This window comes from Chenopodium album, chromosome 14 (assembly GCF_948465745.1).
Source record: "Chenopodium album chromosome 14, dcCheAlbu1.1, whole genome shotgun sequence".
NCBI classification, from domain to species: domain Eukaryota; kingdom Viridiplantae; phylum Streptophyta; class Magnoliopsida; order Caryophyllales; family Amaranthaceae; genus Chenopodium; species Chenopodium album.
Window position 1 is genome coordinate 54,338,239 of NC_137847.1, and position 24,841 is coordinate 54,363,079.

At 32.4% G+C, this 24,841-nt stretch overlaps 2 protein-coding genes and 1 non-coding gene across 3 annotated transcripts; 1 reads left to right on the forward strand and 2 right to left on the reverse strand.

The window, feature by feature from the left end:
• Positions 1-305: 305 nt before the first annotated feature.
• Positions 306-379, reverse strand: TRNAR-UCG (transfer RNA arginine (anticodon UCG)). Its single transcript has one exon. It is a non-coding gene; the product is annotated as a tRNA-Arg (tRNA).
• Positions 380-2,117: 1,738 nt separating this feature from the next.
• On the reverse strand, positions 2,118-3,650 carry LOC145579638 (uncharacterized). The gene is made up of 3 exons (XM_081636872.1): positions 3,337-3,650; positions 3,146-3,227; positions 2,118-3,021 (listed from the first exon to the last, which is right to left on the reverse strand). The coding sequence occupies exons 1-3, from the start codon at positions 3,358-3,360 to the stop codon at positions 2,327-2,329; spliced, it is 801 nt and encodes a 266-aa protein (XP_081492998.1). The 5' UTR covers positions 3,361-3,650; the 3' UTR covers positions 2,118-2,326.
• Positions 3,651-20,325: 16,675 nt separating this feature from the next.
• On the forward strand, positions 20,326-24,384 carry LOC145577595 (heavy metal-associated isoprenylated plant protein 7-like). Its single transcript, XM_081635084.1, has 5 exons — positions 20,326-20,735; positions 20,840-21,014; positions 21,326-21,537; positions 23,480-23,570; positions 23,800-24,384. Exons 1-5 carry the CDS (start codon positions 20,727-20,729, stop codon positions 24,237-24,239), a joined length of 927 nt encoding a protein of 308 aa, XP_081491210.1. The 5' UTR covers positions 20,326-20,726; the 3' UTR covers positions 24,240-24,384.
• The last annotated feature ends 457 nt before the right edge of the window (positions 24,385-24,841 follow it).

The window sequence follows — 24,841 nt, forward strand, 5'->3', positions numbered from 1 at the left end:
CTCACACAGCAAAGACAGAAATAAACAAAGAAAAACAAAACAAGCCTAGACCATATTTGAACCTCAACTTATTTCTTAACTACTACTACATATTATAGTATACATTGGTATTGCTAATGCACGAGATAACTCTTAATTTTCTTTTTTCTTTATTAATAGAGAAATAACTCTTATTAAAGTGACATTTTATATATAAAAAAACAGTATTGAACTCACCCAATGTAGCTGGACCTGCGGATGAAATTGTACCAAAATATAAAGAGAACACCAATTCACAATGAGGCTGGACCTTAAAAAAGATCTTTCGACCACAGTGGGAGTCGAACCCACGACCTTTTGATCCGAAGTCAAACGCGCTAATCCACTGCGCTATGCGGTCTCATCTTGCCAAAGACGGAAGTGAGTAGAACACTAAGATGTTTCATCTCAAATCAATAACACTTTCACTTTCATGTTGTACACTTGTACACTTGTACTATGGTCCCTTGGAAAATCCATGGGACTCATCCAGCAATTAGATGACTTTATGTACGTAGTCCACGTATTTTTTTGTGGAAGAATCCAAAAAAGTGATGATACAACAAAAACTGAACTCGGTAGCATTGATTGATCCTTATCACAATTTATCTGAACTTATTTTTCCTTAACTTATCTTATCTGAACTTATTAAGTTTGAAATAAGGTGAATAAAACAGGGCCTACTTCTAAGTCTTGAATATAACCTACAAACCTACTAACTAATTAAGTTTGTTGACATTTATTATATTCCACTTGATTGTGAGCAAAGCATAGTCCCCCCCCCCCAGCTCTAGCTCTACCCTAATGTATATGGTATATATACTTAATTTATTTAAAAGCGTTCCTAACAAAGTCTATGGATTCGAACACCCAACCTCTTGTAGAAAAGAAAAGATGGTTATTTAACCATCTAAGCCAATTAGCAACCATGTTATAAACATGAAAGTAATTGTATATAATTGAAAATCACAAGGACTAATTAAAAAGGAAAAAAAAGACGCCAAAAATATTAAATACATATAATCACAAAATTCAATTAAAGTAGCAACCCATTGCAATGGCCGGGCTATACACTAGTTAGTCACTTTTTAGGGGTTACATGAAACAGATTAAGTGTTTAGATGATTAAATCTTTAAAAACAGGCATATGATTGCTTTGGATATTAGACACAGTATAAATATAACTTTGACAAATAATGTAGTAACAAATTGCTTTTAAAATCAAAATCAATGCTTTTGCACCAAATAAAAGATATAGAAAGTTGTATGAGACCATAGATAGAAAAGTGAAAAGGAGAAATAAGTGAATCATAAGTTAAAAAAATAAAATTAGTTTCCTCACTATTCGTGCACCTAATTTACTACTTTCGCAATCAAGATCTAGACCTACTAATAAATGGTGGTTGATTGTTACTTTATAATTGCTTTCATTTTCCTTTGTTGTGTTATTACAGCAAAGTCGCACTTAGTTTCAAAATCCAATTCATATCACCTTATAGTACATTTTTATTTCATTTAATTTTTTTATGGTCCTTGACACAACTTGCACTATTAGTTTCTTTGGGACTAAAGTCACTCTTGTGGAAAAAGCCTCCTAAACACATACTATCCTCCCATTTACCTCTTTCGTCAAAGATGACATAAATATATCGACCTTTTGGATTTGATACCAACTTTTTATTCATCATACAAACAACTCAATTTTACTTTTTTTATTTTTAAAAATAAAGTTGAGTACCTTTTATTTGTATCTTACGTTTTAGACTATGAAAATAAAATAAGGTGATGTCTACACATGACTATATTATAACGAGAATCTCACTCTTATAATAATTAATATTAATTCAACTTTTAAAAATAGTTAACGGTGTTGATACTTGGATCCGATGTATTCATTAATTTTGCTAGATATAATTATAGTATGAAAAGGAATAAAGAAAAGAAATGATCAACAGATCCAAGAGAGGAAGATATAAAAATGAGGACGTACACCTTGAAGCAACTGATTCATTAAGGTAAAGATGAATGATTGAATTTAGCGCACTAATTTAGTGCATAGAAAACGTGTAATACCCCCCTTAAACAAAGTCACTACAGTATTAATAAACAACCTTATTATTTATATTATTATCATTAAAATTGGTATAATCTCAATATTAACATGAAAATAAGCCTGTAAACTGTAAGTAAGTAACCTATAGATGTGCAATTAATTAACCCATCCCAGAAAGAAAAAAAAAAAAAAGGAGGTTGCAATAAGCAAACGGTTTAAAGAGGGAATGAATTAAGAGGTTCGGCGAAAAACAGGTCACATGATAGAACATGCTGAAGGATTTTCCTCGCTGAAATAATCGCAGCGACTAGCGCAGTAAGGTTGGGGTGGGCATGGTCGCCCGTAGTAACCGTACGGGTACCCGGGCCCAGGCCCATAACATGGCCCACCGGGCCTGCCTTCGTAGCAAGGAGTACAGCACATCGCTACCGGAAATGCCTGTGGAGGTGGACCTGCTGGTGGATAGCCAGGCACCCATTGGGCCTGTGGCTCCGGTTGCTTTGGCGCGGGTGCGGGTGCTGGTGCTGGAGCTGCAGGCGCAGGCTTAGGTGCTTGCTCAGCTGGTGGAGCTGCCTTTGGAGCTGCCTTCGGAGCTGCCTCAGGTGGTGGGTCGGATTTCTTGGAGCCATTCTTAGAGCCGTTTTTCTGCATCGGTGGCGGCTTCTGATCGGTAGCAGGCTTAGGCTTCTCAGGCTCGGGTGCTGGAGCGGCCTTGGGCGGCTTTTGAGGCTCGGGTGCTGGAGCAGGAGCGGGAGCGGGAACAGGCTTAGGTTTCTCAGGCTGGACTACTGGGGGAGGAGTAGGCTTGGGGGGAGGCTTGACGATCTCGATGCTCTTAATGGATTTGCCAGCTTTGCAGCAAAGCTTGTCTCTGATCTTCTCAGGACTGCAGCAAACCACGGTGATGGTCACCGTGTTATTCTTTTCATCGAACACTTGGTTTCGTATTTCTCTTGTCATCAAATCAAATCACATAACTTAGTCCAGTATAACTTAATTAAATCATGCAGACAATTATCAGTGTAATGATATTATTAATGAGGAATGAATTGAAGCTACAAGGAAGAGACTCACGAGGGAATTTGCAGAGAACTTTTTTAACCTTCCTGTAGCATTGACAGCAATCAAGATCAACCTTCAACACCATTGTTGTTACCTGATCATATCGATCAACATATATACATTTAAATAATCAATATATTAAATTAATTAGAATGCATTTATATACAAACTAAAAAGAAACAAGATTGAGATGGAGGTAATACCTTTTGATCCTGAGAGCAAGTCATGGTTGGAAGTGAAAGTGATGAATGAAATGTACAAATGAAATCAAAGAGGAGTGATCGATGATTATTATGTATAAAAGCAAGGAACTAATAATATATGGTTGCTGCCTAGCTATCTAGCTAATAATATGAAAGGAGGGTGAATTGATAGAAACAAGTAGCTAGCTAATTAAGGTAGGGAAAGACAAAGAGAGGTTGAGATTATTAGAGAGACGAATTGGAGGAGACAAAGGAAGTCTGGCCTGGATATTCTCTAAGTGGCCTGCTTTTAAATTGACTTAATGCCTCTCATTATTAACTACTCGTATCTACTACTTGAGGCCTACTCTCTCATTTCCAACTCTACTAATTAGCTACATTACAAACTAAGCGTTTTATTATAATACTAGTTTTTCATCTTAAGAACCTATGTATGTATATATATTAATGAATTAATAATGGATGTCTACATGAAAATTACATTATTGTTAGGGTCATTTCATCGATCATAACGTACTGTTATCAATAATACTTTCTCCATACTTTATTCAAATTTTCAGAACAATCTTATTTACCTTGTTTTTCATACTAACCAATTATATATAAATCAAGCAAAAATAAGTTTGGCCTTCTCTTTATCATCAAAGTGCTTTATATATATATTCTACTCATAAATATATTACACCTAAATCGGTCATATTCTTAGAATGTTATATTGTTATTTTCAATTTTATTAGAATGAGATGATGGCATCCATTGATATTCTAGCTTGATTATAAAAGAAAATATTTGATGTCTTTAACAAAATTTTCTTTATTAAAGAAGAATTAATCTGAAAATTGGAATTGACTACTGCGTAGTACTTTCTACCTTTCCATAGTACTAGTAAATGGTAATGCTTGCTATCAAAACAACAAAAAAGCAAAATCACGAAACAAGGGGAAGAATAAAAAGGTGTTTCATTCACTTCACTAGTAATGATAACAAATAAAATAAACAAGGGTTAGCCACGTATGATATCGGCGTTGAATTTGATGGAATTAGAAACCTTATTAGCTTGAATTGTCTCAAATGTCTTCATGTATGGGATGGTGGGCTCATCATTGGCCTCACCCACCGCATTCCCATTCGCTCATGCAATGTGACTTGTGAATTGTGATTGCGTCTCTCACATCATATCCTTTGATTCCAACTTCTTACCTTCCTAATCCACTCTTCCTTTTTCACATTTTAGGCCCATATCATACTGCTTCCATCCCTTCCTAATCCAATCTCTCATGCCATGGTACAAGTTGTTTTATGCATAAAGTGTTGTACGAAATTGAAAAGAGGACATGGCTAATATACGATTTGTAACAACGATCGTAATTTTACTCAAAGAATGCTTTTATTTTATTCAATTATCATGTGAATTAATCTAATCGAAAATAAAAAGTTTAATAAATATGATCGAGAAAGTATTCAAAGTAACAATATTGCTATATTAATGCATGTTAAACTTTATTTTTTTTTTTTTTTTGATGATCCATGTTAAACTTGTACGAAGCATTTTCATCTTTCCATGAAATCATGAATAATATGGAATTATGGAGTATTGTAATGTACTGACAACTATTTTATATATACTCCGTATTTGTATGTAGTGAAATTATGATTATTTAATTTAATAATTAAACCCCCAATAAAATCCCCATATTTACTACCTATCATAATTTTACAACCTCTCTCACCAAGAAAAAAAAAAGAAAATTTACAACCTCCACATTTTTTAAAAATTGAATTAACACTTAACTTCAAGCACCAATAGATCAATACCACATTTATATATACAGTGCAATAAATTAGTATAGTAGTAACTGATTATCATTATGTCCACATTGACATTAACCCCACGAAAAAAAATGGTCGGCCTCCATATGTCAAAATTGACGCAACAATGTTTTTTATCTATGAAAAGAAAGAAAAAATATAAAAAAAAAAAAACCTAAACATCAAAATGGTTTAACATTTGTCTGCATAATAAACTCCATCAATAACTTTACCAAAGTATCATAAAATATCTAACAAAATTACCAAAATACCACACAATATACATGTTTTAATCTTGTATATAATAGATATATACTTGCATTGAATACCCTATTTTAATATTATTCGTATAATTCTGTCAATTTTTTCGTTATAATCATTAGATCTTTTAAATTTTAGGCATCTTTCACTTGCTTTTCCTCACTCTACTACATAAAACTATTAGGATTTAGGAGTACCTTTAATAAAACTTTATAACAACCGAGTAGAACAAAAAGAGTGCAAAGGAATAATTAACTCAACAACTAACTGTTATTGTTCCAACAAATTCCATGCAAAACTTTGTTGGTACGTTATAAAAAAAGATGCAGGAAGATAGATGAGTTGGTAGATTTAGTTGCTACTTAATGAGAAATAAGGAAAAGGTTAAGAATTTTTTATTTTATGTTTTTTTTTTTTTTTAAAAAAAAAAAAAAAAGTGTACGATCGAGACAAAAATTAGAAGGTACGTGAACTTTCATGGTTGGAAAGAGTAAAAAAAAAAAGGGAAAATAAGCGAACCCCACATGGCCAGCTTTGTGTGTGCCCGTCGGCCCGCCAACATCTACCTTGGAATTAGTCCAACTCATTACTCATTTATCACAATCATGTTGGAAGTTCTTGATATAAAACAAGAGTGTTGGGAAAAATAAGAGAGAGAGAGAAAAACAAATGAAAGGGGAAAAGTCCCACATTGATTGGGGAGGAAGGTTTTTCCTTGTTTTTATAATGTAGTGCTTTAGCACTACTTAGTTGAGTGAGTTGGAGGTGTGTGTTACTCCACACACGCGCGCGCCGAGCTGGGTCGGGCTTGGGTCTTGGGGAATGCGATGCGCGGGCGTGGGTCCTTGTTATTTTTTTGGAGAAATTTTATTTCCCTTTTCTTTGTTAAACAGAATATTCCTTTTTGTCTGTTGGGATTATTCTTTTCTGACTGTTGTGAGAATTAATCAGCCATTAATTCCTTGATTGTAGCTGACTAATTAATTCCTTGTTTCTTGCCTCGGTTGTTGACTGACCAAATTCATCTGGTCATTTTCTTGGCCAGATTCTTCCCACCTTTCATGCTTCCCGTTTTTCCTCTTCACCCTATATTCGGTGGTTTTCTCAGCCTAAACACACAACACAATCAGTCATCTCTCTTCTCTAAAATTATCTAAACACATGTTCTTTACGTTCTGTTTTCTGGGCAAGTATTCTGAGTTCCAGTCGGGTTTGTGAGTGCACATAAACTCCGGCGCCGTGCTTATCCTGGAGGGCGACCGCATTTGTCTCCTGCACCGGGAGGTAGCGCGGAATCGTCTTTTAGGTCAGTGGTTCTCCACGACGCGGCTATTGACAGTTTGGTTCACGCATCAATAGATAAGTTAATTCTGTTTTATTGCTTATTAGTATAACAAATCATTCATTTAAAGGAATTTTCGATTGAGTAGTTTCGTTTCTTGTATGATATGACCTCACCTCATTCATATTCAATTCCTAGCTTTAATTCCTACTACTACACTAATAGTCTTAATTGTTACTTAGATCATAACTAATACTATTCCCTCTGTATCTAATTAAATAGGTGTATTTGTTTGAGTTTTACGTTATTTACATACTATTTTTTTATATAAGTAGGCCTTAATGAACCTAAATTTTATTATGTAAACTTATATCGGATTAAGTACTTACTTACTACGTATATTTTTCACAAATTTGAAAGTTAAACTTATACTAAATTAAATATATTATTGATCAAAGTTCTACATAATATGTATGCCGGTCAAAAGTGATAAATAGATATAAAGGAAGTATATATATATACATATATATATATATATATATATATATATATATATATATATATATATATATATATATATATAATTATTTATTTGATTGAGATTATTAATTTTGTTTTTTCTTTGACAAAGAGATGATTGTATTGATTATAGGCTTATAGCGTATATGATTGAAAGTAAGGTAAGATATTCTCCATCCTTCATTAATTATTGCTATTTAGAAGAGTCTCACATAGTAGTCACATGTGAGTCTATTCCACATAGTAGAGGAGTGTTAAATAATAATTTAATAAAATAATGGAGTAATTAAGGAGTAATTTTTAACTATATATTGGAGTTTTATATTGTCAAATTCTATAGTAACTAACGTGAGTTTAATTTACCCTAATGAATATTTATTAACCAAATACCAAATAATGTTCATATTTTTATTGAGTAAATTATGTTATATTGATAAAATACAAATGAATAAAATTTTCGAAAAAGTTAAGTACTATAACAAAAAACAAGGGGAAAAAGATGTTATTACTATCTGTAGCTAAAAGAATAACCAAATAACCCTATCACTAAAAGTTTGGCGTCGGTGGCTAAGCTAATCCATTCAAAATCCCAGCTCATTAATTTGTACATGTTTTACCAACCATTTTCCCCAATCCACTAAGCCTCCAAAAATGACGATGGATTTGAAATTGCATGCTTTCTTAATATGTCCCACTACATAGTACATACTAATGTCTGATTTATGCCCCAATTATTCAAATTTGGTTATCTTTCTATCATATTGTACAAAGTAACACGTATATTATATTCGTATGATACAGTTGGATGATTTTGAGGGATAACTCCTAACCTCACAAGCTTAGAGTTAGTATGAGAGTTTATGTCTGATCTCTCAACTAAAAAAAATCACAAGATCAAGTTGAGGATTTCGTTCCATCGTTTACCAATAGTACCATTTTACAAGGTCCAATAACACCATGTTACAAGGTAGCTAGTCTCAATCGGTTATATGTAGAAATTACTAAATAGATTAATCTTTATATAATTAATAAGGTACAAGTGCATGGGCTAGGCACACAATAGCCTTGATTATACCTACAATGCATCATGCATATGGTACAACCGTACAATTAGTTATTTGTGAAAATTACTAAATTGCATTGATTTCATCTGTGCACGTATATTAATGTAAAACTTTGACCAATAATATCTTTAATTAACAATATATAATTAAAAATTCGGTATTGATACATATATGTAGCCCTTGGGGCTATGTATAAGCATTAAATAAACTTCCCAAAATTGAATTAAGTTGAGAATTTATAGCAAAATCACGCACAGATCGGTGTAATAAATGTTAATATTTCCAACCTTTCCCTTTTGAGCTTCTTATACATAGCCTTAAGGGCTATGTTTATCATTTTCCTTAAAAATTATAACAATTAATAATCTATTCATTGATATTATTATTCCAACAATATCCAAAAGATTTTTTTTTTTACTACTGTACTATTTTTTTTTTCTAATGGATCCCAAATATCATACTTTAATATCTCCAGTTTCTCTCTTCTTCCAACTACGGAGTATCATACTTTATTCTTTCACTAATACACCAACCCCACTTGCTTTATATTTTATTACACTATATTTTTTCTCTTAAAACATTGTGTATGGAGAAATGGAACAAGTAAAAATACGAAGGAAATATATTTTTGAAAAGTAATTAAGAAAATAACATTATGTCTAGGTGGTAAATTTGGTCATGAACTTTCTCGGTAATAAAACATGATAAATTAATAAATAATTAAATATGCTTGTACAAGTCAAGTCATTACATGTTATTTCAATATATACCCAAAGAATTAGAATGTGTATCTTAAAAGTGCACGCACTCAAAGAAAAGTTTGACTAGTGCAATGCTTTTGGAAAAAGTCAATTAAATTAAGTTTGGAGTATGGTAATATGGTTATCCTACGTACCATTTCAACCTAGCTTGATTTTCCATTGTGAAATTAATAACTCAACTTTCAAATACATTGAACCTAATTGACAGATATTGATAATTGAATACAAAAGTGTTCCTTCAATAGCAAATTGGGCACATTGAATTGTCCTAACCAATTAAAAATATATATACTCTGTATTGTGAAAAATGAAAATTATTTAAATAAAGTAGTAATGTCTGTATGACTAATAAATTTGGCAAAGTAAAGTGTAGATAGTAAAGATAAATTAAAAATGTGAAGACTTTACAATATTAAGTAATTTCTTTACCTGTCAAAGAAGAAAGAAAAGTGAATGTAGTATATTGCCTGATATACTAATTGTTGGACTCAAAGAAAATAAGTGAATGTAGTATATTGCCTGATATACTAATTGTATCTTCCAATCATATTAAGAAGGTGAATAATATTAAAAAGATCCATATAATTACCCAAAAAAAAAAAAAGAAGCCTTGTGGTATATATATGTTGGTGCTTAAAGGATTAGGAAAGTGGAAGAAAGAAAAGTCTGGTGGAGGATTGATTTTTTGTGTTAGCGATAAAGAACAAGTTGGCTACTAATGACTTAAGATGACATAATAATATTCCAATGCCAAACAGCTCTAGTCCATACTCCATAGGCTACAGTTATACTGATGTTTCAGTGTGAAAGGCAATTGAAAGCAAACTTGATTTTTATACCTAAAGTTACTTCATGCCATTGCAGATTAACATATCTAAAGCTAGAGTACCTACAAAAATGTTAGTGAACTAGTCTAGTTTTAGTTCCTTTATGGAACACAAAGCGTTAGATGATTATTCTACCTTTCAAAAGATAGTTCGTTTGTTTGTTTATTTACAAAAGGTCAACCCAAATGTGGTATGCCAAATTTCAAGTGCAATTGGAGAAGAGAGGTAATAGCATCACATTTGGCTATTGTCTTTAATTTTTCGACATCGTCGTCTGGACACAACACCTGAAGATTCAGGTCAATAACAGATCCACTTCCCTCATCCTGAAAAAATAAAATGGCTACAAAATTAGCTAAAATGATTAAAATAATATGTAAAGCAATACGAACATATGGAACTTGACATAAAGAGGAAAAAGGGGGTCAAATACCCAACAAAAAAATACTTCACTCCTCAGAGAAAGCGTTGGCAAAGCCCTTGTATATCTAGAGTTCAATTTGATGAGTCAAGTCACCGGTTCAACAGAAACAGAATTAGAAAAGGGGTAGATGCTTTCAAAGGAAGTTAAAACTATAACAGCAAAAGAGCCTAATATCTCAATTGAATGTTCTCTCTACTTATGTGCAACACTCTATAATGAGAAAGGTTGTATTTTGAACAGCTATAGTATCGACAATTCAACATCACAATTCATTTTTTAATAACCACAAGCTTCTAGCTATCTAGAGAGCAATACACATAAACATTCCACTAAATACACTATTTAACTACTATACGGTTTCTTCATCTCATTTGGATCTCCTTCATATCATGAGAAAGCCTTTGTATGGAATAGCCATGCCACCATAGACATCACATTCCCCATTTGTTCATAAACTGGTGACACTCGGATTAATTACAAATTCCAATTTGATACGATAGATATCACAATTAGTCCCAATGACGTATAACTTTCAAGGAAAAAGAAAAAACTCAGTTTCCTTACAACTAGAAGAACATTTTTATTCCTCAGAGACAGATATGTTACCACAAGCAATTAATATCTTAAGGAAAGGTTTAGAGTATGGCAGATAAGAGAGAAACAGGAAACCGTGAATCCATGATCATCCTAAAATTTTATTTCATCGGTCCAACAGTTACGCTGCTGATCCAACCAACCAAGACAACTGTTTTGGTTCGATATACAAAGCTAAGCAAGTGACACAAACAAAGGGGACCCCAGTTTTTTTATAACTCGTACTCTTTGGAACCTCTAAGTATCAATGAAAGCAACCCTCTTTTTGAAATCAGCTAGCATAACAAAGCAATTAATATAATAGAATCCACAGGTTTCTATTACACAGAGTCCTTTGGTTACCTTCACATCTGTTCTAATTAGCATATAGCCTTAAGCTTCCCTTCTTTAAAAACCACCCGGTGTTTTTTTTGCGTAAACACTATACAAATCAATAATTATCAACAAGTAGGCTTGAGTGTAAAAGCAGGTTAGAAATATACCTTTAGAGCAACCAGAACTGCTCTTCCAGTTCTTATCTCCTCTTCTTCAATTCTTTGTCATAGGGCCCCTACATAGAAAAGTACTACGTCATAGTTATATATACTATGGTGTTTAAAACAAAACCTTTAACGAAAAAGGTTGGTATATACCTCAGCTAAGAACAAACCTCCATACTTACGAGGTAACCACAATGTCTTGATGTTGCTGACAATGGGACCCTGAAATTATTTTGGATTAAGACTTAGTTGTTGTATTGAAATTTGGAGAGACCTTTTATATTGTTTATTAATAATATTCCTGGCTATGTTACTCGGACACATTTCCTCAAAAATCGAGTGTTGTATCGTATCGTGTCCGATATAACACCCTACTTGGATACTTCATTTTTAACTAAAAACTTGATTTTTTTTCTATAAAATGACCGAGTCCGATACTTCGACACTCGTATCCGAGTAGACACTCAATCCGTGTCTGAGTAACATAGATTCCTAGCAATTATAAATATAACCAGTAATTTTAGACAACTAAGTATTGAAATAGAGTATATATATTAAAAAAAAATACCTCTGAACTGCTCACAACCACAGTGTCCTTGGCATAGAGGACACCATCCACCACCACCACTAATAGCAATGTCCCATGACCCAGAACTTTTTTACATCAAGAACTTTGCACTTCATGTTGATAAAACATCATTAATAACCATTTGGTACTTAATAAAGAACGGAGCAATATACAAGTAAAAGATAATAGTTCCTCTGTTTATTTTTTATATTTTTTTTTAACTCATTACACTTTTACAAACACGGGGTCCTAACAAAATTTCCTAATGGTTAATTAAAAGAAGGTGAGACAACTAATCAACTTCATTGGGTTTTAACCCTCACCACTGACAATCAAGGATCATACGGTCATACCTCAGCTTTCTTTCAAGAAATTTTCTGTCGATGGTGTCCGATGTTAAAAAAATGTAATCTAGAAAAATCTAAGTAATATCTACTATTAGCTAGATAATTCTAGAATAGCCTAGTATCTTGAAAACTCTAGTTTATGTAAGGAAGTAAAGAGAAATCTAGAGAAAGCTAGAAAATTAGATGTAGAGTGTAGTATGTCGGTGGTGCAAGTAAACCGACATACACCACTATAAATACTAGCAATTTGCCATGCAAATGTAAGCCATTTCCATGCAATAATACTTATAATTTCAACCCACCCCTACTTCCACTCACCTAAATTCTAACATTACACCTGAAATAGCGTATGCATAAATTCAGGCATGCCTTCTCCCCTGCAATTTCAAAAAAAGAAAAAATAAATAAATACATAAATCTCACTACCTACAATAGCAATGATAGAGACATACGGAGTAGTAATTAGAAGCAAGTTTGCTCATCAAAATAAGAGTAAACCAAACAACCCACATAATTTCTCCCACATCTAAAACAAAGATGCAATCTTGACTTATACTTAGCACACAATATTATTATATAGACCCAAATGTCAATTCAAACTCAAAAATTACCTAGAAGCATTGTAGTAGAATTATAATAACAGACCAAAAGAGAGAAAACAAAGAAAAAATGTGCAGAAAATGGGGAAAAAGGAGAAGTAAATAGGAAAAGATTTTTTTTTTTTTTTTTTTTTTTTTTGAGGGGGAAAAAGAACTTACTTAAGTGCACTAATGATAACAATTTTTTGAGTCGTTCTTTAACTTTCTCATTTACCTGTAACAAAAATTGAAAATAAAGAAGAAAAAATAAAAACAAGAAAGTATATTATAAATTAAAACCTCTGTAATTTGATCTTGAGTCATTGTGTCAATTTTGTTCAGCACAACGACAAAGGGTTTAGATGACTTAGTGATCAACTTGATCAAATGAGTTGTAAACGAGCTCAAATGATTGACAACTAGTACAGCTAAGTCAGATAACTCGAGAAGACGATTTTGAGTTCTTTCCCCAGTATTAGATGGCATTTCAACCATAAGAATTCCTGGAATCTCTAAATTGAAATCAATCCCATTTTGCTTGGCAATGTCTCCTATGTGGGACTTCTCTAAATAAGAGATCTCGATATTCTGAGTGAAAAAGAAAGATGGGAGACCGATGACTATCCATTTCAATTTTCCAACCTATATTTTAAGGTTTGAAAAGCAGATTATTCAAAAATGTACTGTAACAGATTATTGAAAAGCAACAAAAAAACAACAACAACAATGGCAGCAATATTCGAGAAATTTGAAGAAAAAATGGCAAAAGAATTTGAAGCAATAATGGCAGCAATATTCAAGAAATTTGAAGCAAAAATTACAGCAATATTCGAGCAAAAATTCGAAAGAACATACCCAACTCAAAGATATTTAATAACGAACCCAAATCAACAAGAACAAACCAAAAATCGAACTCCAAAACCTAGATAATTTGAACCTAAAAGTTTGGAACCCTAAACGCACAAAAAAAAAAAAAAAAAACCAAACTCAGAAAAAACTGAAACCCAAAACCCAAAAAAAACGAGATTTGGTGGAGGTTTGTAATGGAAGTTTTCAATTTCGTTACCTGAATCGTCGTGTAGGAGGTGGAGATGACGGTGGTTGTTTCGACGGTGGAATCGGTGGTGGTTGGCGTGGGAGTTGGGCCCACACAATAGAAATTACCCAATAATCGTTAGGCTATGTTTAGTCCAATTTGTTTAAGCATTCTAGCCTTATTGTATAAAAAATTCTAATCAGATTAGTAAAGTTCAGATCAGATCGGCAAATATTTTTTTGAAAAATAACTACAAATCTACTATAAGTCCAGTTCATACCATATCAGATCTAACCAGATTATAAACAAACTGAACATAGCCTTAGTCTTGAAAAGTATCTGAACTGATCTATATTCATTCTGAAATGAATTGACCTAAAAGGATTTTTTTTTGTAATAATAATCATATCAAATAATAATAATAATAATAATAATAATAATAATAATAATAATATTTTTATTTTTAAGGGAAATTAACAAAAATAATCCATGAATTTATTCTCAAATTAATCTCACGTTATACTTAACCCAGTATAATCCGACCTTTCATCCTAATCATACTAATTTGGTCCGGTTTACAAGTGATCGATTGAGTAGCTCAAAAAACAGATTTTATGTTTTTTTTTCCAGTTTTTTCTTTTCTTTTAGCGTGGAGCCCACCACTTTTTTTAGACTAATCTCCCCAAAATACCCTTTTAGTGGACTAGTTGAGTCCACTAGGAGATATATGCCAATATTTCCCTACCTTATAAAAAGTGAAAGAATGCTCTTATGAACAGTGTGATGACTATTATATCCTTAAAAAAGTTTATTTACACATTTACCCTCAATTAATATATTGATACATTTGACCTTTCGTACCTTTCATCTGTGTGGCTCTATTTGTTACTCTGGTTCATCTTCTCCATTGAAAGCCTTAGATAACGTTTCTTCGTTTATCGTCCTCTCCATCATACAACCCAAAACTCCCCATTTTTCAATTTCCTCTCTTTTTTCCTACTCCTACTTTCTACTTTCAAGTTCTTGTTTAGGCAGTAGGGTAATCGTATGGAATTGTAAAGATTTTAAGCACTCCCAAGTCTATCAGTGCAGCCATGGAACATATTAGTATATGCCTATCACTTAAATAATAAATCTTGTAATTTCTTCAGTTTATATAGTACCAAGTATTATTTCATTTCTAAATCTTGTTCCTTTTCTCAGTTAAAATGTACATCAATATTCATCATTGATTCATCGTGATCTATCCTCACTTGAATAAAACAAAACATGATCTTACATAATCTATTGTATCAAAATTTTATTTGCAGATTTGAATTTTTATATTTTATACTGGTGGATGAGAAGGAGCTTATATTAGATGTTGTTTACAATAGGCTTAAAATAAAAGGCATACATCAAGCCATCAAGGACAGCAAATTTTACGAAGTATATTATATGAAGGGGGTATTATAGATAAGATGGTATCTATTGTACAAGGGAAAATGGAAAGCATTGGAGAGGATGGTATTGTTGTTCCCTTGTCTGAAGGAGATGTGTGTGGTGAAGAGCTTCTTACATGATGCCTTGAGCATTCTTCAGATAATAGAGGTCTCAATGTCTTTAATACTCTTCTTGATGCTTTACTCTTTTATTGGTGGTATAGTAGATATGTTGTCAAACCTTATTTGATATCATAGTCACCTTAATTCCCCTAGCCACCACGATTGTTTATGCTTTTAAGAAGGTGCAAGATACATACACTGTAAATTAATAATTGTTCGATTCAGAGATATATGATAATTGGCAATAAACAAGAACTCCAAGTTCTTTAATACCTGCTGAACTTTCTTTTAGAATAAGAAAGATATAACCAAATTTGTGTTTCTTACATGTAAAAAAAATTGTACTTCGTATGTCTTAATGGAAAAATGAATGAGACTAATTTTAGAAAGAGGATAGCCTTCACTCAGTTAATTTTTTTATAGAGTGAAGCAGATTGCTTTAGGTGTGGTGAAACATAGTATTGGACATCATCAGGACTTACAATGGCATTCTACAGAGTTAGGTATGTTAAAGATTGATGTTGATGCTACATTTATAAAATTATAAGGATATTAGTGTTGGCCTTAGTGTGGTTGTAAGAGATGATATGGGAATGGAGGTGTGAGCAACCAACAGTCAAGTAAAAAATGCATGGACCATTTTCCAAGGTTCAAATGCATAACTTTCCCACGATGGTTAGCTGTACCGTGCGCATCGCGTGCGTAGGCTCCCCTAGTTCTCTTAAAATCCCAAGTGGTCCAACTAATTGGAATTCTTCGCATCACAATCACGGCGAAAAATATCAATCACACAAAATATTTAAATTTTTTAACATAGAGTTTTAATCTAACCATGAATTAGGGTTCCGTTTGGTTGGGCGTTAAACATTTTTAATGAAAAATGATTTTCAAAGAAAACAATTTACAATGGAAAACAATTTCCATGTGTAGGCCCGTGTTTTTCTTGTGGGATTGCACCAAAGAGGATACCTCTGGAGGCTTACTTTTGGGTGCGAAGAATTGAATTCTTGCTATTTGCATGTTGTGAGTATGCCTGACTTAGGAGTGTGAATTATACTCGAAAACTCAAGTAGAGGAAGTCGCCACCGTGCTTTTTTTAGGAGCCACGGAACCGGTATTATGCGTAGCCCCGAAAGGCCAGAGGACTCCATATTTAGGTCGTGCACTAGATTATGGACTCGGAGACGAGGGTGAGAGCGATGTAGTGCACAACGCTTACACGCATCTAGCGGTCTCTACTCGGCTTCATTACGAAATCTTTGTCGTAATTGCAAACGTCAACAATATTTCAAGTTTTTTCCCTTAAAAACACACAACTTAAATCTAGGCGAGTTCTATTAATGGGCACAAAAGATTTGTTTATATTATCACTTTGAGATTAATCGATTTTCAAGGCACTTAAACCAATTTTAATTTGCGTCAAACATTTATTAATTCCGTATTATATGCATTAAGAACAAGATTAAATAGCGAAATTAAAAACACATGCAAAGAGAGACGAAAGATTATGGGGCATGTGGCCTCATAACTATACCTTGCAAATCGAAATATCAACCCAAGGACAAAGATCAAGAACCCTGTGAGGCCATAATTGCCTTGATATTGCAATGTGGGGAGAGACAGAAAAGTCGAGGAGAGAGATAAATGGAAAATATGTGCAAATAATAATAAATAAAACGCAATATTTGTTATAATGATATATGATACTAATTGCTTTAATATTAAATAAACGGATAAAGTATGTATATTTTTGGGTATTTAGAGAGCCACAATGGCAGGGGTGAGATTCGATCTCATGATCTCTTGAAATCGGGAGAGAAGTTCTAATCACTTAAGTTATCCCTCACTCTCAATGGATAAAGTGTATGACTATATGCTAATCAATTTATATAGAAGAAGAAATACCTCGGAATTACAGAGTAAGTAAATGTTTAAAATAAAGATAGGTATTTTTTTTTTTTTTAAAAAAAGTCCATTATTATAAATACTATTAACTACTTTTTGCCCCGTGCAAAGCACATATTTATAATAATAAGATAGACTTGTAAAAAATATAATCAATTAAAATAAAGTTAGTTTAAATTAAATGACTTATATAACTTTTTTTTTTTGAAATTTGAGTTTAATTGATTTTTACCCTTAAAACTCTCATATTGTATTAGATATATAATTCAAAATATATTTTTAAGTTATTGTAGTTTTTTATTCATTAACTTTTTATGTCATGTTATTTTTAAGGGAAAAAAAAAGCAAAAAAAAATTGACGGTAAAATTTTTCTTGTGAATATGACAAGTGTATTTTAGCGATAAATCTGGTGATTACTTTAATAATATAGTATTGATGACACTTTTTGTAACATAACTATCAAACTCAACTGCTATTTGTCGCTCCCATTTTACCAGGTAACGCTCCCTTTTTTTCTTGAAATTACCACTATGCCCTTTATGCAATATGGGTTATAAAAATGAACTTGTTCCCCATTTGGACACCATACATGAAACGGTACCCTCACTTCACGACATTGTTGTCCCGAGCTTCCCAAAATCGGTCCCCACGACCTTGCAACCAAATCGGTCCCCACGACCACCTAAAATTTCTATTTTCAAAAATCGTTAAATTTTCCGACGGGTCTTGGGTCATGGACAGCGAGTGGAACATACGTACGCCGGAGAATGCGTCGGATCATTCTGTAAGTATTTTTTTTTTATTTTCGGTAAGTAGGACATCCGCCTAAAATTTCCGGATGTCCTACGTACATCCGCCTAAAATTTCCGGATGTACCATGGAACATCCGGAAATTTTAGGCGGAAGTTGGGATCCGCCTAAAAAATCCGGATGTTCCATGGTACATCCGGAAATTTCAGGCGGATGTACCTAGGCACATCCGGAAATTTTAGGCGGATGTACCTAGGACATCCGGAAATTTTAGGCGGATGTACCCAGGTACATCCGGAAATTTTAGGCGGATGTCCCAATTTTTTTTTTTTTTTTTTTTTTTTTTTTTTTTTTAAATTGTTAAGTACGTTTATCAACATATGTCTTGTGATTATTGTTGTGATTTAGTATTTGATAATTAATGTAATTTTGTTGTATTAATATGATTATTAGTAATATGTTTAATTATTATTATTATCAAGGGTAAGATTGGAATTTCAAGAAAAAAAGGGAGCGTTACCCGGTAAAATGGGAGCGACAAATAACAAAACCCCTATCAAACTATGTATAATAGGGGCTTGGATAGTTCAATTATTGTAGCAGTCCAGCAGGAGCTGATTGATTGGGCTTGGACCATAATTTAATTTCTTGGTACAGTCCAACTTGGTTTGTTGGAGTATGCTCAAACTGGCTACTAAATCAAGCTTTAACTACCAACCCTGCTGACCCGATATTATCACTGATATCAGGCCCAGCCATATTCATATTCAAATAATTTGATACTATCACTGTTACGTAGATGGTTGTAAAACCGATTCTGGTAGGCGTTACTAAAACTTACGTACATATATTGATAAAAATGATTGGCCACAAATTTTATCCAAAATTGAATTATTAAAAAATTGTGACATATCTGTTATACTCGCGTAAGCTAATTTTATAGATACTATATTTAATGATCATTTAAAATACCTTAAAATACACTTATATGTATTTTTATAAAATATAAAACATAAGTCACTCACATTTAAATCTAAATAAGTAGTGACGGAGAAATGTGAGATTAATGGTATGTGGCTGAGTATCAATTAGGTATACTTGAGGACAGCGAGAAAAATCAAGAGGTGGCCTTCCTTTTCTTAGCACAACTTTATCGTTGTATTTACCAAAGTTTTCATCCTTTTGATAAGGTTAAGTGCTAGTTTTTGGTCCCCAAACTAGCTAGTAGTATGATAGTTTCATATTCTTCCAAAGATCCTCACAAATATTTTCAAAAATTATGAAAATATTTAAAGGGCACACCATAAATTGAGCTATCATGATATCAGCCCATGGGCTCCATTAAATTTCTGATATTCGTGCTTCTCTTATCTTATGCTAAGGTAATTTGTTATTCGAACAACGAAGATAACTCGAGATAAGATGATACTAACAATCCTAATTGACAACATTGATGTCAGCTATATTTTTATTTAGCAAACAAGTCTTTCAATGATGGTACAAGATTACAAGATTTTAGAACACTTGTTCAATAATTGTGTTTTTGAGTTGTACGTATGTATGTTATAGTTGATTTCAAAGTTTAATAAAATTGTGCAACTTTGTTGTAGCTAACACCAATCAATTTTGCCACTTAGGTTTATAAGTTAAAAGCTTGAATTTTCCCGTGTATCCTAATTAAAAGAAATTCACTTTCATATCTCAATAGGGATCCTAATTAATAATTTACACCTATAAACAATAATAATGTTGTATACAGTTTTATTTTGCATTGAATGAATCTATAATGATTTGAATTACATTAAACTGAAATATAAACCAAGTAACTAAATAAGCATAATAAGTTCGAAAGAACATGACAATCTCTAAGAATCCTTTATTTTCTCTAAAAATTTCTAAATTAAGGTGTTGATCAATAATCCCTTGTTAAGTAGTATCAATACTAATTATGAGACCAGGTGGCATGGGGTGATACACATAAAACATATAATTATTAAATACACACCATTACATTATAGAATTCAATTCATTTTTATATGTTTTGCAATATAAATTTATATAATCAAGACAATTCCATACATAAAACCCTTATATAGTGTAAAACCTAACTCTAGGTTTGATTCTCATCGTGTCTAAACTTATCCCTTCTCCTCTGAATGGACCCCTTTACCTTAAAAACAGAAAAAGGAAAAAAAAAAAAAAAAAAAAAAATAGGTACCACAAGTATTTCTAGTAGTTTCGTTAGATACACATACACATAAACCCAAAAAAGAAAAAGGAAAAATAAAAAGAAAAAGGTAAATAGTTACCTCTATCTATGTGGTGGTCTCGAAAAGACTTGAGACTTGGTGACGCAATGGCTGATATTGGTTTGAGCACAACATGCAATAAATAGTTTCGACTACATTTCTTCTCACCACAAAAATGAAAATTACAGATCTCAAAATTAAAACACGTACTAATGCGATACTACTTTACAATTGCTATGTAAGAATATAACTAGCGAGGTTTATTTTGGTTCGTTGCCACATAAATTATCTACCACATATAACACGTTTAATTTGTACAAAACTTAGCTGCTCATACTTTGTTCTCGTTGTGATTTTACCTATCACGATCTATATTCTTAATTTCCGATCTCATGGGAGAGGTACGTGCTTACGTTTTTTTTAATTATCTTTTAAATTACACGATTGTATTATACTTTGTTTAATTTGTTCTTTAAAGACTAATTGTGTGTTTGTTCATTCATAGGAAAAGAAAGAGATTGTTGCCGGAGGAGAAGGTCAGGTTGAAGAGAAGAAGGAAAAGGCGAATACCGACGAAGCCAATAATAATAATAATGAGATTATTGTAATCAAAGTTGACATGCATTGTCAATGCGAGGCTTGTGCCAAGAAAATTTCTAAAGCTCTTAAAGGTTATCAAGGTATGTTATCTATGGCTTTTTAAATAATCCATACTACTAGCTACTATTTTATCTTTGAGATGTATATGTAGGCCAGGGTTAGTTTTAAATTTTGTACATAAAATTGTTTTAAAGTATGCGCATTGCATCTTATATTGATTTATATTCATCTGTAAACTTCTTTATTTTACAAAATGATATTTAGTACCAATTAATAATTAAAAGTAATTAATAAGTAATACGAATATCCTTAAAAATTTAAATCAAGATGTAAAGGTTATGTAAAGGTCATATAAATGATTCTGTTGAATTGGTTGTGAATGAATTAAAAGGGGTGGAAGACGTAGCAGTGGACCGAAAGACGAACACAGTAATGGTAAAAGGGAAGACAGCTGAAGCTTTGAAGTTATGTGACCGAATTCGCCACAAAACTGGACGTAACGCTCAATTACTTTCTCCCTTGCCTAAACCTCCTCAGGAAGAGAAGAAACCTAAACAAGAAGAGAACAAGGATCAAATGAATGAACCTGCGGTAAAGGATCAAGTATGCAACATAACATACTTTCTACCCTTTTACGTCATGCATCTTTATTTTCCTTGCTTTAATATATATAATATATATGCATTAATCTTTTTATGTCTTTAATTTGTTCTATTTTGGTGTTTAATGTAGGATTTGAGATAGATGCATGTCCACTAATTAAAGAGGATATACAAATATTCTATGTATGTGTTACTTAAAGCAAGATTTTTTTTAAATTAGTGACCGAGTGTCAACTAACTTGCAACCTTTTTATCTACCATCTGAAAAATGCCGGATTTATAAAATCTATATGTGTCACGTGTTTTACTTTTATCGGGATTCACTAAAAGTCTTTCTAAAACCGTAATATGATGATGTACCTTTGATTTTGAAAAAAGGCTAGAATTTGTTAGCAGACTAGCTTTCTATTTTGTCATAACTCTTTGATTTATATATGTGACTACTAGCTAGACATCCACTTACACAATAAATCAACCACCATAACGTAAGTGTGACTGAAAGAGGAACGAAATGTATGGATCTATATATCCATGTATAATTACTTATATGTAGTGTTGATTGTCATCTTGTTAACATAAAATGAGAGATAATTAAAAGATGGAGATAGTTGGTGGAATAGGGATGGTAGGACAGACATAGTTACAAGGAAAAGAGAAAGTATAAAGTAGTACAGTACATACTCCACAGTTAAAATGGTAAAATCGATCTGAAACAGCATGTGGTGGAGTTGTCGTATATGTTAAAACTGACAGGATTAACACAAGGCCAACATTCAAATGCCGGTGAGTGAAAAAGCTATCGCACATTTTACAATGAATTCCGATTCCGGATCACATTTATTTTTACTTGTATTTGCCGACACCACAACCACCCTATTACATTGCACCGTACGTACCAATTGCTGCATTCCATTTTCATTCATTTATTCATCTTTCTTTTACATTTTTGGACACATTTATTTTTGCCCTTTTTTACCTTCTTTATGTGTACGTCACCTTATATATTCATCACTAATCTAATCTATCCGTATGAGAATGAGATACATACTACCAGTAGTTTTTAAGGTGTTAATATATATTTAGGGTTTGTATGAGTCGGGTCTAATTATTTGAATTTGACTCGTGCTAAATCATAATATTATATGTCCCTACAACTTCAAATTTGGGTCGAGTCAATGCACTCAAGTTGGGTCAATATTTGAAACCTCGCTCTCGCCAATAATTCCAGCCCAACATATAAGATGTGTGAGTCATGCATCTACACATCCTTTAGCTAGAAGGATTAGTATAATCTATCCATCATAATAAAGATCATACGGAATGTTTATAACCTTAACTTATGTTTATAAGCTTGATGCCCTTGTTGCTCTCTTAGCTTACATAAGCCTCAACTCACATCATAGCTTTGAACTTCATTTCCATCGATCTCTTTTAGTTTTTGGGTAGAATAGTACTCTTCGTTCTAGCTAGTATGCCATTATAGGCAGTATTTAAAACTATAAGAATCTTGAATATTCAGATCATGTGGTTGGTTTGTAGCTTCTCTGATCAGGATCTTATCCTAATTAACTAGTAACGTAACAAATTAAAATGTCACTGATTTTTCATTTTATAAAGGGCAATCAAATCAATCAAGTTACATGGTGTATGCCCACAATAAAGATGAAAAAAAATAAAGCATTAATGCTAGTCAATTTTGTTCAATTTGATCATATATATTTGAAGATGATTAGCTTGTATTGATGCTTACACTCAAAACCACCTTTGTCTGGAATTTTGCAAAACTCTCTCTATATATATACTAGACATTATATTTTTGACAGATGTGAATTAAATTAAAGTGATTGTAACAGTTTTATTGAGTATAATATATATCAATGATGGTTAACATATATATTTGCCATAGGTTAATTAATAAATTATATGCATGTTTAATTTGGCAGCCACCTCCCGTAGTAACAATGGTACTTGGAGTTCATATGCATTGTGAAGCCTGTGCGCAGCTCCTACGGAAGCGCATTCGAAAGATTAAAGGTATGTTTGTGACATTGTACTAAGTATGTAACTATGTGGCATACAATAATTCATACAGTAATACATTAGTACATGCATGTTTTGCACACTTTTTTTTTTTTTTGGCACTTACATAATGTAGACGTGTAGTACCCCATATTAATTTTATAATTGTACGTACGTGTACGTAATATATGCGTGATTGTTTGAGATGATCTGATGAACATTATGATTATCTATACATGAACAGGGGTAGAGTCCGTAGAAACAGATGTAGGCAACAGTCAAGTGATTGTGAAGGGTGTGATAGGAGATCCAGAAGCATTGGCTAAGTATGTGCAAAAGAAGACAAGGAAGCAAGTGTCCATTATCAAGGCTGGTAACGAACAAGATAATAAGCAAGACACGACAACGACGCCCAAGGCTAGTAGCAATGAACAAGAGAACAACAAGAAAGATGATGATAATAAGGAAAATAAGGAGGTCATTGATAACACAGTAATTGATCAAGATGTTAAGATGATGATGATGAATAATATAATGAACAGTTCGAATGATTATTATTGGCCATCAGCAAGGTATGACTACATGACAGATTATTATAATAATGATCATCATCATTATAATCATAATTATCAGCCTCCTCAAGTGTTTAGTGATGAAAACCCTAATGCTTGCTCTATTATGTAATGTAAACCCTCTACCCTATATAATAGCTAGTTATAAATTTTGTAAAATAAATTATTGCTTTGAATTTTATTATGTTGTATTATATATATGATCAATGATTTTGTGTAATAATTATGTTTATATTATATTTGATCAACTTGATCTATAGTCAAGTCTTCTTTAATATAATCAAAAAAACTTGAAATAATTGCAATTTGTTTCAACATTGATGTGAATGGTGAATTGAAAGCTGAAAAGCAACAATTGTGGCGTATTGTTTAAGCATGGGAGATATTTATTAGCTTCATGGACCTTTTTAGTCTATTACATTAAGTGGACGCCATTTCTCCTCACCCACACCATCAAAGTATCAAATCATCCTCTATTATACATACAATAATACATCCATCACTTTTAATTAATTGATGGATTATTGCTATTGACTTATTTATTGTTGTTTAACTGAAATGGGTATCTTGTTAGTGATAGTATAACATGTTTTTGTATTATTATTTTGAAGGAAATGTATTTATACATGTTAACGAAAATCAAACAATGGGTATTAGAATTAATAAACACTAATAAATTGTTTGATCATGTAAGCACGACAAAACCTTACACGA

Excerpts from the sequence above, each read along its gene's own strand:
- LOC145577595 (XM_081635084.1), top strand. Across the intron at positions 21,015-21,325 it reads AGCTCTTAAAGGTTATCAAG|GGGTGGAAGACGTAGCAGTG; the intron begins GTATGTTATCTA and ends ATGAATTAAAAG. Across the intron at positions 23,571-23,799 it reads GCGCATTCGAAAGATTAAAG|GGGTAGAGTCCGTAGAAACA; the intron begins GTATGTTTGTGA and ends ATACATGAACAG.
- LOC145579638 (XM_081636872.1), bottom strand. The coding sequence starts at position 3,360 with ATGACTTGCTCTCAGGATCAAAAG. Across the intron at positions 3,228-3,336 it reads CTTGCTCTCAGGATCAAAAG|GTAACAACAATGGTGTTGAA; the intron begins GTATTACCTCCA and ends CGATATGATCAG. Across the intron at positions 3,022-3,145 it reads AGTTCTCTGCAAATTCCCTC|AAATACGAAACCAAGTGTTC; the intron begins GTGAGTCTCTTC and ends TGATGACAAGAG.